This window comes from Hakea prostrata, chromosome 5, assembly GCF_041222555.1.
Source record: "Hakea prostrata isolate BN-2017 chromosome 5, UWA_Hpros_2, whole genome shotgun sequence".
Lineage (NCBI taxonomy): Eukaryota > Viridiplantae > Streptophyta > Magnoliopsida > Proteales > Proteaceae > Hakea > Hakea prostrata.
The window spans coordinates 1,021,428-1,040,234 of record NC_142604.1 but is presented as its reverse complement, the minus strand read 5'-3'; the positions used below and the strand labels follow the sequence as shown (position 1 = coordinate 1,040,234).

General features: G+C 38.2%; 1 protein-coding gene across 1 annotated transcript in view; it reads left to right on the top strand.

The window, feature by feature from the left end:
• The first annotated feature begins 1,529 nt into the window (after positions 1–1,529).
• The window catches only part of LOC149014277 (uncharacterized), a 34,962-nt gene continuing 17,684 nt past the window's right edge, over positions 1,530–18,807 (top strand). The window contains exons 1-3 of the mRNA XM_089157022.1: positions 1,530–1,999; positions 5,410–5,534; positions 11,940–11,977. Of these exons, the coding sequence (XP_089013148.1) occupies positions 1,676–1,999; positions 5,410–5,534; positions 11,940–11,977 (487 nt within the window). The 5' untranslated portion in view covers positions 1,530–1,675. The remainder of the gene's footprint in view (positions 2,000–5,409; positions 5,535–11,939; positions 11,978–18,807) is intronic.

The window sequence follows — 18,807 nt, the reverse complement described above, 5'->3', positions numbered from 1 at the left end:
ACCACTAGAACAGCTTTGTGTTGGCCATAGATTACTTACTAATGCCAGGATGGGGTTAGCTAACCATGATGAGTGCTCCTTTTATCTAAATAGAAGGGAAGATTCTATTCATATTCTCCAAAATTGTTGCTATAGAAAGGGATACGGTGGCATTCTGTGCATGCAGAGAAGAGGGCATGGTTCTTTGGCTGCTCTTGTGAAGAGTGGCTCATGTCTAATATTTGTGGGGCTACTTTGAGATGGAGGGTGGATTGGCTAGAGAAGTTTTCCTGTATTCTATACCTACTATGGAGTTGGTGGAATCATGACTCTCAGGAGGACGATTTTACTTGGCTTGGCGAAAGAGGTTCTTAGGTGAAGGAGTTCGGCTCCAGGTTGCCAGATATTTGGGGGCCGTTTCTTTGTTGGATCCTAGCGCACATGTTCAAGGCACAATAGTAAATCTGGTTGAAGAAATTTGTGGTGTTGGTGTGGTTGATGGGAAGGTTCGCTTCAACCATGTCGGGCTAGAAGCTAATAAAACTACTAATTGGATGTCGAGGGCAAAGATGAGGTTTAAAATGCCTTCTGTGTTCTTTTTGGATCCCCTTCTTGAGTTGAAGGAGATCCTTGAGGAAAATTTGGAGCCTATCTCGTGCTAGTTGTTGTCGTTTGTTCTTGAAGTGAAATACTTATATCAAAATATTCAGTAGTGATCTACAAGTGGTTATATCCACCTTGTGAGATTTTCCCTCCAGTGAGAGATTGTTTCACTTCTTTATTTGCAAGTGCATTATATAGTCACACACTCAACTTTTCTACCCTAATCCTACTTTAGGTTGAAATCTCTCTTCTTTTCACCACTCCCCAACCTATCTACTATCATTTTATTTGTCTCTATTGGAATTATACCCTTAGGGTTCTAATTATGGATTATAATATGTTGTGACCTAAGATTTAATCGAGGATGCGTGTAAGCTAGCCCGAATGAATCTTAGATCCAAAAAAAAAATGTTATGAGAGAGGACCATCTTCGACAACCGCAACCACCCTATTTAGTGAGAATAGATTTGCATGGCAATCTTCTTATATAATATTACCTCTAGTGAGATTGATTGAAAGGTAAAGATTTTCTTAACCGATCCTGTTTAGTTGGGAATATGCTTCTTCTTCTCTTGTTGGTAACAATTTCGTTGGCTATGGTTCAAAGATCATCCAATTCTATAGCCCAATTTGGTCTGGTCCAACCTTACATTGTAGCTGTACAGAACTGGAGATTCTAAATCCCAATTATCCAGTGGGCCGGTACAGTTTACTCTCCGTTACCAAACATAACGCGATCCACGCGGCTCCCTTTCTCCTTCCTCAGGGAAAATTTTATTTTGACGCAGAATTACTGGTCCACGACATCTCAATTGCTGTCAACCGAGATGAAAAAGTTCGGAAAAGCAATCATCGAGTTATTCGGATCCAACGGCGTCAAAGGTTTCACTTCAAAGCTCGGAAACGTCGCGTCTCGCGTTCGAAACTCAATCGCATGACATCCGTCCTTTTTCACTTTTAATTTTTTGTGTGTATGTGTGTTTCCGGCGATGAAATGAGATACCTGGAAGCTGTCACCTGGTTGAATGCTTGTTTTAATGTTTTCTGAGCTTGTATTGCTTGGTCAGAATTGGAGATCTCTGCAACTATAACAATGGCTGCGGCAAATCCATATCTTTCGCATTCGTTGTATTCCTCTTCGTCGTCTGCTTCTTACTCTTCTGCGCCATTATCTCGATGCCTGCTCTCTCGTAAATGGTCGAGCTTCGGTTTCTGCAGAGAAACTGCACGAATCCTCACCCTCCCTACTCAAGAGCGGAATTTGGGTTTTAAAATATCTTCTACGGCTTCTCATGGTGATGGATTTGAATCGAGCCTATCGATGAGTCTGGGAGAAAACGATGCTGTGATTGCGTCGTCGGCTTGCTCGTCTCCTGCTGCGTCCATCGATTTTCTTACTCTGTGTCATCGGCTTAAGGCATGAACGACTTGGATAGAATAAATATTGCTTTTTACATTAATTTGATTAGATTGCTCGAATTTCTCGTATTCAATATTCCTTTGTCGTGTGAATTTGTATGGTAGGTTTATGGTCGCCTGTTCTCTGCATTCTGAACAACTTATTTCCTTATTTTTGCTTTCTGAATTCAATTTTTTGATGATGAGGGGAAAAAAGTGTTTCTACGGAAAATGTGGTTCAACCTCTTCTTTGGGACGTGTGGAGAACTCTGAGGAAGTTTTAAAATATGAAAGGCATAGGATAGACGCAAGGAAGAAGAACAGAAATATACAAAGTCTAAAAGGATGGGCAGATTTAGAAGAAAAAGGATGAAATGATGCTTACACAGGAGGATCAGCCATCGGAATTGAAAATGAAAAACAGAGTCTGAAAACTTATATACTCTCATTTGTATTCGGTTCATAGCAAAGAGAGGGAAATTCTATTTCATAACAGGTCTCAGTGACCATTTCCCACAAATGTTGAATCAGGAACATAATTGGGAGAGCTAAAAGATAAGCAGCAGGAGGATTAAGATTGTAGGCGGAGGGTCTCCGGGTGTATAAGATGGGGAAGACATGGTTTTCTTTTCTTTACATTTTTTTTCCAGGGGGGGGAGAGAGAGAGAGAGAGAGAGAGAGAGAGAGAGAGAGAGAGAGAGAGAGAGAGAGAGAGAGAGAGAGAGGGATGGTGGTGTAGGGGTGGTTGTAAGCTAGTTAATAGACGATTTGGGACCAAACCTCACATCTCTAGTAGCTGAGGTTTCTGTTTTTGGTTCTGATATCTATTGATTTCCCAAAAGCTCCTGTCTGCGAGCTTCTTTGTTAGTCCTGATCGTATGCATTGCCAGATTTGGTATCAAACCTACCATCAGGCTTCACATTGCCACCAGTGCTTTAATCAAACTCTAATCATAGTTCTCTAGATTGATCATCCCATGAGAATTACAGACACATGACCCTTCATTATTCCAATATAAAGATTTGTCAATCAAATGATAGATTGTAAATGGAATCAATGGATAAGTTTGAAGATGAATGATTTGCTAGTGGTAGATATTATTCCAGCCATATTGAGCCTAACTAATTGACAGATCTAGTTGTCTTTGTTTGGAATAGAGCTTTGGCAATTCCTTTTGGAATGAGAACACATAAATGTACTGGGCAACTTCCTTCTCTTTTTCTTTTGTATTTTTTTGGGATGTGGGAACACATATATGTGAATCACATGCATCAAGGATTATTAAGCCCTTATTTTCTTGCACTGGTTATTCTTCTTGAATTTTTTCCTCCCAACTTGATGGCCTAACTCTTAGGTAACTTGGGGCTGATACTTGCTATTCAACCTATTTATACTATGGTCGCTTAAGATTTAAGGGGGAACAAAGTAATGTAATTGTGAGTTTCATTTTGGACCTCAAGTTTGAACACACCACAGTGAACCCTAAAATGCCTAGACATAATATGCTTAATTACGAATTCATTAATGTTCAAACTTCAAACAAGTCTAATACATTACACATGTTTATCTCTATAGTTCAAATTACAAAATTCAAATGATCAATTGAAAGGGCTAAGTTACAGCTCCAAACTCCAAGCACTAATCACTATTGCGGAGGAGCTACTCGAACAAGATCAGCAAAAATATAGTAAAACTTGAAGACTTGAGGCAGTATTAGCAAAATGCCTCAAACTGACCACATGTGATCTCTTAGCAAGATTGGGTCGAGATATCTTGAGTGATTGAGTTGGAGAACTTTTAAGTAATGGTTTGGGTCAAAATTTCAGTTCTATTGAAGTTTTCGGGTTGAGAGTTGAGACCTGAACTTAACCAAGATCTCTGCTGAGATTTATTACTTTTTTGGCTTGCCTGCTATCGCTTTTCACTACTTAGAGAATATGAGATATCTTTTCTAACTACAAGTTCTCAAACTATGCTAAAGCAAAGTTAGACTTATGGAAATCGACTTTGAAATTAAAAGGTGTTAAGCTAAGTAGAATGGTGATGGTATATTTGGTGTATAGCTTGGTTATAGAAGGATGAATAATTAGGAGGTGTAACTTGATGAGAAGTAGATTCTGCAAAGTAGTTATTGTAGGTATCTTGGTTCATTCATAAATAAAGAAGGTCATATAGGGGATGATGCTTCATAGAGAATTACAATAGGATGGGTGGAAGGGAGAGGTGCATCTGGGGTTTTACGTGATCAATTATTTCTTTAGGACTTAAAAGGAAACTTTTATAGGACCGTTATGTGGTCAGCTATAATATATAGTATGGAGCGTTGGGCAGTTAAGAAATATCGTATAGATAAACTCAGTGTAGCAGAAATGAAGATGTTGAGATGGACGAGTGACAAAACTAGGAACAATAAAGTGAGGAATGATCATAATAGAGCTGGTTTGCTCCCTAGTGTAGGATAGACTATTAGAAAAACTTTCGAGGCGGAATGGTCATGTTTATATGGGGCCTTTTGATGCTCCAAATGATCTAATCCATATTGAAGGAAGTAAAAGAGCTAGGGCAAACCTAAATTAGCCTTAAGAGAAGATGCATGGCTTGTATAGTATGACCTTGTATAGAATTGATTGGAAAGCAAAATCCATGCAGCTGACCCCATGTAGTTGGGATATGGCTGTGTTGTTGTTCTATATTTCTTATAAGCATTAATTCAGTCATTTTTGGCCCTTTTATAAATCAAGTTGTTGGTTAGTTGTTGCTGTCTGTTATGATCAGTTTTATATGTCTCAGTAGATACTTTTGCAGAGGATCAGTTTCAATAGCCAAATCAACCCATTGATTCGAAAGTGTAGATAGCAGATTGAGTTGGGATATCACTTCCCAATGTCTATAGCTCTGTCCATAGCCTTTTTTTTGGTAGAACTGTCCATAGCATTTGACAAAAACTTATAGATGTCACTAGCCACTCATCCGAGTCCTTTGTAATCCATTTTGTGTATAACAATCACAATTCTTGATTACATGTAGTGGGCTGTCATCTTAGATGAGACTCCTGCTTTTTCTTTTTATTTTTCCCCCCTTTCTTTTTTCCATAAGGACTCCTGCTTACATCTTGCCAAAGGACCTCAAAAACATCTGTTTATTGGGCCACCATCAAATTGAGGGCATGTTGTGGACAGACCAAATTTTATGTCTACAGTAAAGTTGCATTTTCTATTAGATGCAACTTTGCACTAATTGACATTCTTCTTCTCCTAGATTTTATCATTGAGCAGTCTGACCTTTTTCATTTAATGCACAAGGATAATTTGGTCTATTTACTGCGGCAAATGGTTCTTGACATAGCATCTGTATATTTGCTATCAATATAGAGATATGGTAATAAAATTTAAAGATTCTGTGTTTCTGCTTTTTTTTTTTTTTTCCAGACGACTAAAAGAAAGGGATGGATCAACCATGGGATAAAGGGCCCTGAGTCTATTGCTGATCATATGTACCGCATGGCATTGATGGCACTGATTGTCGGAGACCTTCCTGGTGTTAACAGAGAGAGGTGAAATAGAATGATATTTTGAACTAAAAAATAAACTAGTTCTAATATTCTTAGTCTTGTCTGTTTCTTTTTCCTTCAATTTTTGTTATGTGAATAAAAGAGTATTTTGTTATCATTTTCACTTGTTAATGTTATCATAATATGAGGGATAATTTAGAAGTCTCTATTATACTAGAAGGCAGCTGAAGAATATGTAGTCCTGATTCAAAGCATAGACGGATTAGAGTCGGATGATTCCTATGCAGTGGAAATGACATTTGCAATTAAATTCTAAAGAAGAGAAGGGTAAAAAGGGTTAATGGTATCAACTTATGGTGTGTGAAATTATAGTTAAGTCTCAATAGCTTAGCTTACTGTGGCACAAAGGCCTAGCCAAACGAAGAGAATTTTATAGATCTTTTATGCTTTTGAGTGTTGATTATGTAGTTTGTGCTATTATGTGTTGTTATAAATGTAATGCACAACAAAAATTCTCTACTTAAATCTGCTGAGGATCTTAATTATTATAGTGGTGCCAGATGATATTTTGGATAAGAATATATTGCAAGTTTCAATCAAGGTCCTTGAAGGGTGGATATGAGTTGTTCCTAATTAGAGATTGAAATAAAATAACATGAACCAGAATGTGACTGTGTTTGTCCAAAACGTTAATTTCTCTTTTGACTGGAAATGGCATTGGGTAGTTTTGAAACATTTTCATGTGTGGAATTCTCTTTTGGATAGGCAAACAAGCTAGCTTCATGATTTTCTGACGATAGTAATATGATGTATCTAAAGTAACTCTCTTCAGAGTGTTAAGATTACCAGAATTGACATTTTGGTTTCTGAGTTGCTCTATCCCTGACCAAAGGATGTTCATGACCAAGATCGGTCTTTTAAACTGTTGGGGACCTGGAAATTGTATGGTTTGGACATTGTACTAGTCAGGTTTAGAGTCTGAAGGACTTGGTTGGCCTTCACACCTAAGTAAGTCAGATGCTTTAGAAAATAAAAAGTTCTGTTTAAAACTGAGTGCTTGAACAGTGACTCTGAAAAGGAAAAGAGAAAAAAGGGGGTATATTAAATATTTTAAGTGGGTCATATTATGGGTCTAGAGTATCCTGAATATTAAACAAGTGAGTATACATCTGAGGAATCTTCCATCCCTCCAGAAAATGACAAGGAAATTGTAGGAAGGACCATTTAGAGTGATATTGGATTTTCATTGAAATATTTCATTTTGGGCTTCTTCAATGGGACTATTTTGACATTTTTAGGGGTCCTAGCTCCTAGGTTCACCATTCCTATTGAGTGTTGATGTAGTAGTTAGACTGGTGGGACCAGCATAACTGAGTTTTGGGATCCAAACCAAGATGGAACTGGTCAAACCTGGGTTCTTGGTTCATTAAGGTTTGAAGGGGTTTATTTATTTTCAATCTTGTTAAAGTATCAACCACTTTATGTATTAAGGAGTTACATGACCCATGTGCTCCGTGGGGCAGGTCTTCTGTTTTATAATTTAGGCTTTCTAATCAGTACTGCTATGGTCTCCTTTGGATGTGTGCTTCACTCCTCAAACTCATGGTGTGAGGCTAACTATCCTAGGATAAAGTGGTGGAACTTAAAAGGAGATTGCTTGAAATCTTTTAGTGATGGGGTAGTCAAATAAGTGGATGTGATTGGATCCGGAACCACCCAAAGAAGGCCCAGGGAGGTTTACCAATACCCTGTGGCCCTGCCAGCAAACCAGGGAAATTCAGCCAGAATAGGGTCATTTTGGTCATTTTGAGTGCCTTTGGTCCAACCCAACTCGACTTAACTCTTATTTTGATATTTGAGTTAGTCTTTGATTAGTTATGGAAGACTGCTAGTCAAATTAGGAGACCCAATTAGAGAGGGATTTCCTTAGTTGTATTTCAATTTCTACAAGGAGTCTAGTCCTACTCTTGTTTTGTAATTTGAATCATACTAGGAGGCTAGGATGATATATGTGAGAATCCTTAGTAGAGTGGGAGTCCCAAGTAAAGTAGAAGTCCCTCTTTGTTTGGGTTTCTACGTTGGAGAATGGAGTACTATCTTAAAAGGGATTCCTTCTTAAATTAGATGTCCGTATGTGTTTGCACTTTTATTTACCAAGAGTCTTGGTTTGTTTGGTTTCCAGTTTGAGTCCAAGTAGAAGTCCTAGTTTGAATCACCTTCTAATATTGAGTCCTAGTGTGAGTACACTTATGTAAGGCTATAAATATAGCCATTAGCTTGTAATTATAAAGAAGGCAGTTTATGATTAATTAATAAACTTGGAACATTAAGGAGAATTCAAGGGAGTCGCAGATTCCAAAGAGGATGCCTGCGGCTGCTGTGGAATTCAATTTGCTGCTGTTATTTGGTGCTTCAATCCCCCTTCTTCAAGTAAGTACAAATAAGCCCCCATGCCATCCCCTACCCCTCTCCCATCTTCTGTCTTGCAGCCCCTCTTTTCCTCTCCTTGCCTGCGGTACACCCCCCATCCCCAAACCTTAATTCATCTCATCCTAGCCCGCACCCCATTGCAGCTCCATCCTTTCCTGTTCCCAAACACAGTGGCAGCACCAAACCTTTTTTACCCCTCTTCCTTCAATCCTCCCCTTCCCTAGCCATTTTCCCTCTTTACGGCCCCCTCTATTCTGTTTTCTTCTTCTTTTCATTCTCTCTTGTGGCAGCATTGGATTTTCCAGGTTTCTGAACCTGAGTTTCGACCAACTTCTTCCCAAACCTAGCCCTAGATCTCCCAAACCCCTCATCAAATTCCCACCCCCTTCAGGAGTCAAGTACCCCTCCCTCCCCTTACTTTGATCCTAATTACAGCCTCTTGCCTTCACTCAAAACCCCAGGAAACCGTATACTTAAGCTTCTTCACTAAACCCTAGAATCCCTAACCCCCTTTCACTCATAAATTTTAAACCCTTCACCCATACCTTAATTCCTTTTAGAATCATCCTACCCAACCCGCCTTTACCTTCAACCCTAAACCTAGCCCTAGCCACCCCTGGAAACCCTAATTCATAGTAAACCCTTACTTCCTAAACCCTAAGTCTGAAGTTTCAGTTTTGAACTTAAAATTACGGCAAGGTTTAAGATTGAAATTCAACCAACCCTAGTTCTGAGCCATAACTGAACCTTGACTTACTCAAATTCCCAACTCTGGAACCACCCTATTCAGTCCTAATCTTACAACCACAAGGTATTAGAACCCTAGAATTTCTGCTGGTTCACTTGAATATCCTGAAGATAACCCTAGATTTGGGGTTTTTCACAAGGAAGGTGGGAACTTGAGGGGGACACTACTACAATGTGGAATGAGATGGCTACGTGTATCAGGAAGATGACTAAAGATGTCATAGGTGAATAAAAAAGAAAGTAATATTCTCATAAAGAGACTTGGTGGTGGGATGGTGAGGTTTAAGAAGCCATTAAGAATAAGAAAGCTAGCTTTGAGACATGGCAAAAGATTAAAGATGTAGAGGATCTACAACGGCTTAAGTTGGCTAGAGATGAAGATAACAAAATTATGGGAAAAATAAGGGAGAAGAAGTATCAAAATTTATAAGGTAAATATCACTTACCTCCCCTCTTACTTAGCAAATATATCAACACTTCCCCTCTGTTAACTTTTTCGGTTAAATTTAACTTTTACCGTTAAATATTTTTCTAAAACCCCAAACTACTCTTGGCTAAAAATATATATATTTTTTTAAACCTTAAATTACCATAATCACCTAGTAGTTAAAATACTAAATTACCCTCAATTAAAATAATTGTTAAAAACCAATACACCATAGTTAAAACCCAAATTATCTTTAATTATTAAAAGCACAACATACCTTTTTTTTTTTTTTTTAATTTTTTTTATCAAACAATTAAAAAAAACACGTACTACAATCAAGTAAAATTAAAAATGCATTTTTTTTTATTGTTTGATATATGTTTAAAAAAAAAGGGTATGTTGGGCTTTTAATAATTAAAGATAATTTGGGTTTTAACTATGGTGTATTGGTTTTTAATAATTATTTTAATTGAGGGTAATTTAGTATTTTAATTGCTAGGTGATTACGGTAATTTAGGGTTTAAAATAAAAAAATATTTTTAGCCAAGGGTAGTTTGGGGTTGTAGAAAAATATTTAACGGTAAAAGTTAAATTTAACAGAGAAAGTTAACAGAGGGGAGGTGTTTGATATATTTGTTAGGTAAGGGGGGAGGTAAATGATATTATCCAACTAAGAGGGGGTGTAAGTGCTATTTGTCTAGCTAAGAGGGGAGGTAAGTGATATTTACCCAAATTTATATGATAAGCTAGGCACGAAGGAAGGGGAAAACATTATTCATAAGATAGCTAAAATTAGGGACAAGAAGAATAGAGATCTAAACCATGTTAGGTGTATTAAAAGTGAGGATGGTAAATTACTAGTACGTGATGAGGACATCAAGAAGAGATGGTAAGCTATTTCTCTAGCTTACTAAATGAACATACTTCTGGTACTGTAACTTTGATGATTACACCATTCGCCATAGCATCAATTTTCTAACCTTGTAGAATTATGTCCAAAGTAAAAGAAGCTTTAAGGAGGATGAAAGTAGGTAAGGCACAAGGTCCTAATGAAATCCTCAATAGAAGTATGGAAGAGCTTAGGAACTTATGTGTTAGCTTGGCTGACCAAGTTGTTTGATAAGGTTATGAGCATAAGGAAATGCAGATAAATGGAGAAGTATCATGGTCCCAATTTACAATAATAGAACAAATATTCAAAGTTGTAATAACTATGGAGGCATAAAAATAATGAGTCATTTTATGAAATTATGGGAGAGAGTGATTGAAACCCGATTGAGACAAGAAACCACTATTACTATAAATCGATTTGGTTTTATGCCAAGAAGATCTACAATGGAAGCTATTTACTTTATTATGAGAGCTTTGAAAATATATAGAGAGTGTAAGAAAGATCTTCATATGGTCTTTATTGACCTAGAAAAAACTTATGATAGAGTCCTTAAAATATTAATTTGGCAAGTTCTAGAGAAAATAATTTTTTTTTGATGAATTAAAGAAAACAAATGCTGCAAATAAATATGTGGGCATAATTAAAGATATGTATAATGGTACGGTGACCAGTGTAAGAACAATGGGGAGACAAGGTAGTGAATTCTTGATTATAGTTGGACTATATCAAGGATCATCTTTGTATCCATATTTATTTGCACTTATAGTGGATGATTCAACTGAAGACATTCAAGATGAGGTTTTTTGGTATATGCTTTTTGCTGATGATATTGTTTTGGGGATTAATACTGAGTTAGAACCAAGAAGAACAACTTTGGAATCAAAAGGCTTAAAACCTAGTAGTACAAAGATGGAATATCTAGTGTGTAACTATGGTCATACTCAAGTTGACGATGAGGTGGTGAGACTTGATGAGGAGATTCCATAAAACGATTAATTAGGTCCCTTGACTTAGTCATAAATAAAAAAGTTTATACAGAAGATGATGTTTTTCAAAGGATTAAAATAGGGAGGATGAAGTGGAGAGGTGTGCCTAGTGACTTGTGTTATTGATGTATTCCTTTAAAGCTCAAAGGAAAATAAAATAAGACTGTCATACAACCAGCTATGATATATGGTGCAAAGTATTGGGATATTAAGAAGGATCATATAGATAAACTTAGCATAGCAGAAATAAGGATGCTAAGATGGATGAGTGGCAAAATTAGGAAGGAAAAAGCTAAGGGATGATCATATAAGAGCTGGATTTGTTGTAGCTCCAATAAATTATAAGCTGCAACAAGTCGATTGGGGTAGTACGACCACATTCAATGGTATTTTCTAAATGCCCCTGTGCAAAGAAGCAACTTAATCTTAGTTTGAAGAAATTAAAAGAACGAGGGGCAGACCTAAGATAACCTTAAGAGAAGTGCTAGAAAGTATTTGCATAGCTTAGGTTTTGTATCTAGTATGGCCTCAACTAGACATGATTGGAAGGCAAAGATCCATGTAGCTGACCCCCTTTAGTTGAGAAAAGGCTTATCCTTCTTGTTGTAATTATGTTTCTAGGTTTAAGGAAATACTGATCACAAAATATTGTTTATCTTGAATACGATGATGGGAGGTTACGATCCATGTAGGCAGTCCCATTTTGTTTGGATGAGTTTGTTTGTTTATGTGTTAGCAGCATTAATTTTGATAGTTTTTTTTCTTCCCCCCCCCCCCCCCAACTTTTGACTTTACTAAAAACTTTAAAAGGAAAGGAAGTTTGAGTAATTATTTCCATGATAAGTTTTCTCTGTGTGAGGATATTTCTGTTCAGTTCTATGTTTTCTGAAGCTTATTTTGGATATCCAATATTTTCTTCTTAAAAGTATTTATTTATTTATCTTTTCTTGTTTGAATGGGAACAGGTGTATCAAAATTGCAATTGTGCATGATATTGCAGAAGGTATCCTGAACTAGTGGAAATGTTTTGCCTTTTTGGTTGGTTCTTCTTTATGTAGTCATGCTTTTTAGTTGATAATCAAATAGTGTTGTGTTTTCTTTATAGTTTTCCAACTTGTTTTTTGGGAGGTTTTCCATCAATTATGATCACCAAAACTGAGATAAATTGATCAGCATGAATAATAGCTTTCTATTGGACCCATGTTCTTCCGCTTACTTGAGAATTTCTTTTCTGTGGATTTTTTTTTAATTACAGGGAAAAGGGGGGGGTGGGTGATGTGAACATGGATCGACCCCGGGCCAAACCTAAAGTGGGCCCCAAGACCCACCCAAGCAAGCTGGCCGAACCCTATTTTAAGGGCAATTTGGTTATTTTAGACCCTATTTTACTGCTGGAATGTAAATTCCAGAATTTTAGCTTGATTAAAAGAGTTCCAGTCCATTTAATTTGAGTTGGTTTCCATTAGACAAGTTGTAGATAAGATAAGACTCTTTTACAAAAGAGTTCCTATCTTTTCGGTGTTTGTTTTTAAGTGAAAATTGTCTTTATTAGTGATTGTGGTTAGGTAAGGGGTCCCCCCACCTAAAAGACGCTTAAGTCAGTCTTTTATCTCATAACGAAGTCTTTTATTTAGGTGGTGGTTAATTAATTGTAAAAGGGTAACCTAACTTATAAAGGAAACCCTTGTTAGGTTGATTTCTAAGTCTAGTTAAGTTAAGATAGTCACCCAGTTTTGAGTCAAGTTCTTTCTTTTTGATGTAAGGCTATAAATAAGCCAACATATGGATGTAAAGATTGGTCTCTACATTGAATAGAGATTGAATATTACTTGTGGGAAAACCCCGACTCTTTTAGGGGGCCTCGGTAGATCTTTAGTTATTCAACTACAGCAGTAATTCTTTAAGTTCCAGCAATCAGTCATCTTCAACAGCAGCCATTCAACAGATCCAGCAAGCATTCTTCAAGAGTTTTCAGCAATCCAGTGAGTAATTCCCCTCCCCAACCTGTGCCCCCACTTCCCTCTTCTTCCTTCTCCTTCCTCTCTGCCCAACCCAGAAACCCCACCCTCCTGCTGTCGCTACCCTAGCAGCAATCCCCGAACCCCCGAGAGGCCCCACATCCCTCCCCCGCTTCTCTCTCTCAAACTCTCTTTCTCTCCTCTCTCTGCCTTGCAGCAGATCTGAAACAGATAGAAAAAGGTGGAAAAGAAAAGAAGGGGGAAAAAAAAAGAAGGAAAGAAAGAAGAAAGAAAAGAAAAGAAAGAAAAGAGAAAAAAGAATTATTCAAAAAGGGTTTTCAAAGATCCATCCCATATTTAGATCTTCATCTTTATTATCCTTCCCCTTTAGTTTTAGTTACATTCCATTCAGTTTTGTTAAACCGAATCTTACCCAAACCGTACCCATTTAGATCTCAATTTTATCTCCTTGTTCTTCCCACAATATTTAACAATATTAACCTTCCCACCTAGCTTTGACCATTTTTTGTGTGGAAGATTCTGGGTAAATCCTAAATTCTAGGGAATCTTTTCAAGAAACCCTAACCCTAGAATTGGATTTACATCAGGGGGTTGTTAGGGGATGTGTCTGGTTGGGGTACATATATCTTCAATGAAGGACTCCTATGGTTTAGACCTGCATATTAAGTCTAAATACCTGACATGATTGAAAATTGTGAAGGCTTTTGGCACATCAGATATTTTGAAGTCTGGAAGCCTATTGACAGAAATTAACTTCATTTTGATGTGTTCTAAGGTTGCCCAAAATTTAAAGAACATAATGCTGCAGTCCTGAATTGAAGAGGTTCAGCTAGAGCCAACTTTCCAAGATCTTAACTCAAAAGGTAAGGCTTTAGGGTTATAAGATTTTGGGAAATTCAATTGGGATACATAAGAACATAGGTAATAGTGGTTGGATAATTTTGGAGAGATTTAGAGTAATGGGGCATATAGATGGATGAGGTAGGTTCTTGAGACATGTGATGAAAAGTTAATGAAATGGGGTGAGACTTGGCAAAAACTTAGGTAATGGTATGTAGGGATGAACCCTAAAATTTGAAACCTTTCTAATGGTTAGATTGGTGTTACTCCTAAGGATAAAATCTGGATTTTCCAAGGAGTATGAAAATTTAAGGAAGGGGATTATAACCATGGTTTGAGATCTCGATCTTGAAAATGGATTTTGGTGGCCTAGAAAACCGAGATATGGTATTGGCCACCTCAACTTGAGCCAACTAGATGGGGTTTAGGGCTCAATTTGGACTGGAATTTGGTTTTTACCCTAGAGGCCTTCTAAACACTGGTGGCCCTAGATTTGTGGGAGAACAAGTGTAGATGTGAGTTCCATCTCAACCTTAACATTGAAATTGACATGCTGAAGGAGTAAACATGTAGACTTGTAAAATATGAAGTACTCAACCATTGCTTGATATAAATGAATACATAAAGAATTAAAGTCAAATACTACATCAAACATGTTAAGTTCTTCACAATTTCACTTGACAATATCGGTGTACTATAAGTTACCCCATGAGAGTACAAGAGTAAAATCAATGAGGCACTAAGCATTAAGTAGCGCCTCCAACTTTTGCTCCAACAGCACTAGAGAGGTTGTTGTAGATGCTCGAAACACAATTTAGGGCCAATAGCATCTGTCTGGGACTTGTGCGATGGTTTTGTCTCTACCATAGTGTCCTCTTAATTCTCCTCCATGTAGTTCCCTGATGATGTGTTGCTGTAGGAGGAATCAGGTCTGCCTAATCTTGTACCCATGAATAGGTATCCATCCATCATGAACTGAATACTTTGGATGTTGTCCACCTTGTTCCAATTCTGTGTAGATTGATCTGAAGTCCTTCTTGTCTGTGGCATACTCTTCCTGTGTATTCTGTATGACAGTGGCTTGTGCAGAGAGTGCTGACAGTGTCTTGACTTTTCTATGTAGGGAATTTGGAACCTTGTTTCCTTTCCTGACTTATACTTTAGGGTGAGCACAAACCCCTGCAAGTAGCATACCCACTATACATGCCTATGGCTGATGGACTTCTGAGTTCTGAGAGTGAAGGTACTTTAGGGCTTCTTGATCTATGTACAGAACGGACTCCTCTCCTACCCAGTAGTGTCTCTAGTGTTTATGAATTTGGATGACTGCGTAGAGCTTTAGGTCATTGGTTAAGTACTCGGTCATTACTTCATTCAACTTCTTGTTATAGAAAGCTATTGGGTGTCCTTGCGTTAGAACTCGTATGCAAATATGGGAGACATCTGTAGCAACCTCAAACACTTCTTCAAAATTGGGGAGCCTAAGCACCTCTACTTCAGTAATCTTATGTTTGATAAGGTTGAAGGCTTTGGTGGCAGCTAGAGTCCATTCAAACTTTCCTTTGGTGGTAATTGTATGTTCTATAACTGGGCCATGATGGTGCTGAAGCTTTTGATGAATCTCCTCTAGAAAGATGACAGTCCATTGAAGCTTCAAACCGCTGTGAATGTCTTGGAGATAGGCCACTCTGCCATGCATCTGACCTTCTTCGGATTACCTTCTCCTTCAGAAGAGACAATGAATCCAAGGAATTTCACCTTAGGTAGCATGAAAGTACCCTTCTTTAGATTGAGAGAGAGCTTCAGCCTCCTTAGGGTCCTCATGACTTGTCTCAGATGCTCTCTGTGTTCATCTGTATTTTGGCTGTACACCAGGATGTCATCAAAGTCCACCACTAGGAACTTTCCAGTGTAGGTCTGGAGTACTTGTGTCATGATTAATGAATGTGCTAGGAATGTTGGTTAGTCCAAAAGACATAACCTTCCATTTGGATAGACCGTCTTTAGTTTTGGAGGAGTCTCCCACTCATCTCCTGGTTTGGTTCGAATTTGATAGTAACAACTTAGATAAAGTCTGGAAAATATGGCAAACACAGTCAACATGTCTGGCATATCATCCAACCATAGAACTGGGAACCTGTACTTGACTGTGATTTTATTGATTACTTTTTTGTTGACATACATCCTCTTGGGTGTAAGTAGTGCTGGCACTGTGCAAGGGCTAAGGCTTTTACTAATTAAGCCTTTCCTCAACGAGTCTTCTACCGGTCCCTTTAGTTCTTTATGCTTTATAGGGCTTATCATATAGGCAGATAGGGTGTGAAGCATAGAACTTGGGACCAAGTCTATGGCTTGCTGAGTATCTCTCAGTGGAGGTAGTTCATCAGGCTACTCTTCTGGTATCAGGTCTGCAAAATCGTGGAGCACTTCTTTGATGGGTGTTGGAACAATAGCCTCTGGCTGTGCAGTTTCTGCTTTGGTGACTGGGACTGTGAGTTTATGACCAAGCTGGTCTCTTTGCTCTCGGCTTCAAAATGTCTTCCTGGAACAGTCAAAACTTTCTTCTCTAAGCTTTCTGTCTTCTGGTTGGTACGGAGAGCTCGCTTCTTCATCTCCGCTGGCAGGTTCAGTGGTTGAAGGACTAGTTTCTGTCCCTTGTGCACGAAGTGGCATTCATTACTTCTTCCTGTGATGTTGACATTATTGTCATACATCCAAGTTCGAAGTACATCAGTCAACCTTATAGGGACTACATCACACCATTTGTCATCTGAATAGCACTTAAGTTTCAGGGGTACCAGACATCTCCTAGTTACCTCTATTTTGTTACTACTCAGAAGGGAGACTTTATAGGGTTTGGGGTACTCATCTGTCTTTAACTCTAGCTTCTTTACAAATTATTATGAACCAATATTTATGCAGCTACCACTATGTACTGTCACCTGTGCACTGCAATTAGTAGTCTTCATTTTTCTGTAGAAGATACAGTCTCTTCTTCAGTCTTCCTCCTGTCTTTCAGCAACTAGGACTCTGGTGACTACTTGGGCAGTTGTGTAATCTCCTCCTGAGCCATAGTCATATGTTTCTTCTTCTGAACCTTCTTCAGCATTGAGGTTCACTTGTGAGTCATATTTTGGTCCTTCACTTGGACAACACTTCCTCTTTCTTATTGAGACAGTCTTTTGCAAAGTGTCCCTTTTCCCTGCACAGACAGCATTGGTTGTTGATGGTCATGGGGGTTTTCCCTTTGTAGTCAGCCCTTGTAAAGCCTGGGTTTTGTGGAGTGTTGGTGTTGGTGGTGGTGGTGGATTGGAATGGTTTGGTGGTGTAGGTGGTAGCGGGTCTAGGGTTGGTGTAGGTGGTAGCGGGTCTAGGGTTAGTGTAGGTAGTTCTCCTGAGATAAGACCTTTGATTGGCTATGGTTTCAACCCTCAGGGCCTTTTCATACAGATCTCTTATATGAATATATCATGTACATCTACTACACCTATACCTGCTGTGATGTCATGCCTCAATCCAAGTCTAAATCGGGTCATTAGCTGTATCTCATCTTCATGGATACCTGTTCTGCAAGAAAGGGCATCGAACTTCTGCATGTATGCCATAGTCATGGTTCCTAGCTTCAGGGATTGGTACTGCTCCTGCATCTGTGCTTTGTAGTGTTTAGGGAGGTACTTCTTGCTCACGTCTTTTTTCATCTCAGTCCAACTGAGGGGTTCCTAGCCTGCATGCCATGGTATCTAGGGTTTCTTTTGTCTTCATCTACCATTCTCTGGCTAGACAAGTTAGCTTGGTTTGACAAACTTTAGCTTCCTATCCTTTGGTAAGTGATACCAATCAAAGTATGCATCACGGGAGGCAATCTAATCATAAATAACCTATGGATCTATTTCAGCATCGAACTCCTTCACATCAAGCTTTACTTTGTGGGTGTCTCCTTAACCTCTGTATTTATTGCCACTGGTGAAATAGCTCCTCACATGCTCTTCAAAGCTTTAAGGAGAAGTACTGTCTCGATTTTGATAGGTGCCTCTATCTACATGTCAGTTCCTTCTTTTTGTATCTCTATCATCTCTTTCATACATAGGGTTTTCAAATTGAAGGTCTATGCCATCTCTATCGTCTGTAAGGGCATTGTATCCCTCATGGGGATGGCTACTATAGCTTGAGCACAAAGGTATTCAATTACATTATAAGCAAGTTAGGCATGATAGATATCTATGCTCAAACTGGAGGGGGAGTGTTATAAGCATGGACTAAGGTTTTCTAATTAGAATAGGATTGATAAGTTCTTTCTAATATCTTAGAAAATCAATAAGAAATTACAAGAAATTAACAAGACGGAGCTGGTTTTGATGGTGCCAGTCCCCCCGCATCCATAGGTGTCTCTCAGCCTACGGCTGCCCAAGAAAACTCTCAAAACATTCGATACCCCTCTCCACTCACTTGTCCCTCTATTAATTCCCTCAACTAACCCTAATTCTCTCTCTCCTCTACATGGCCTCATCCTAGGGTCCTAACAAGGATTCTGTTTCCTAATAAGTTTAGAGTTAGTTTTTTATTTCTATTTGTTTTGCATTTCCTTTTTCTACTTAGTGTGGGACTTAACTAGATTGTAACTATAAATACCCTATTGGGGTCTATGAATCATATACTTTTCTGAGCAATTTTTCACATTACAACAAATGGTTAGATTGGTAGAGATCTGACCTTGAATTTTGGGTCTCTAGAAAAGAGTTTCTATTTCAGCTAGTTTCTATTCCAAAAGAGCTTCTATTTCTGAGACAAGGCGTGTGCCTATTTATTACGTAATTGTATGAGGACTTTCCAGTAACAGAAAGCAATTGAAGAATGCAATTAATGTATAATAACATAAGTAAGAGAAAAAATGTTAAATACATCAATACTAACATAGACCTCATTGACTCCTCTTTTACTCTCACTTGAGTCACTTGCCCTAATACTGATACATCAATCCATAAAAGTACTGTCTAGTACCTAGGTCTTGCCTAGC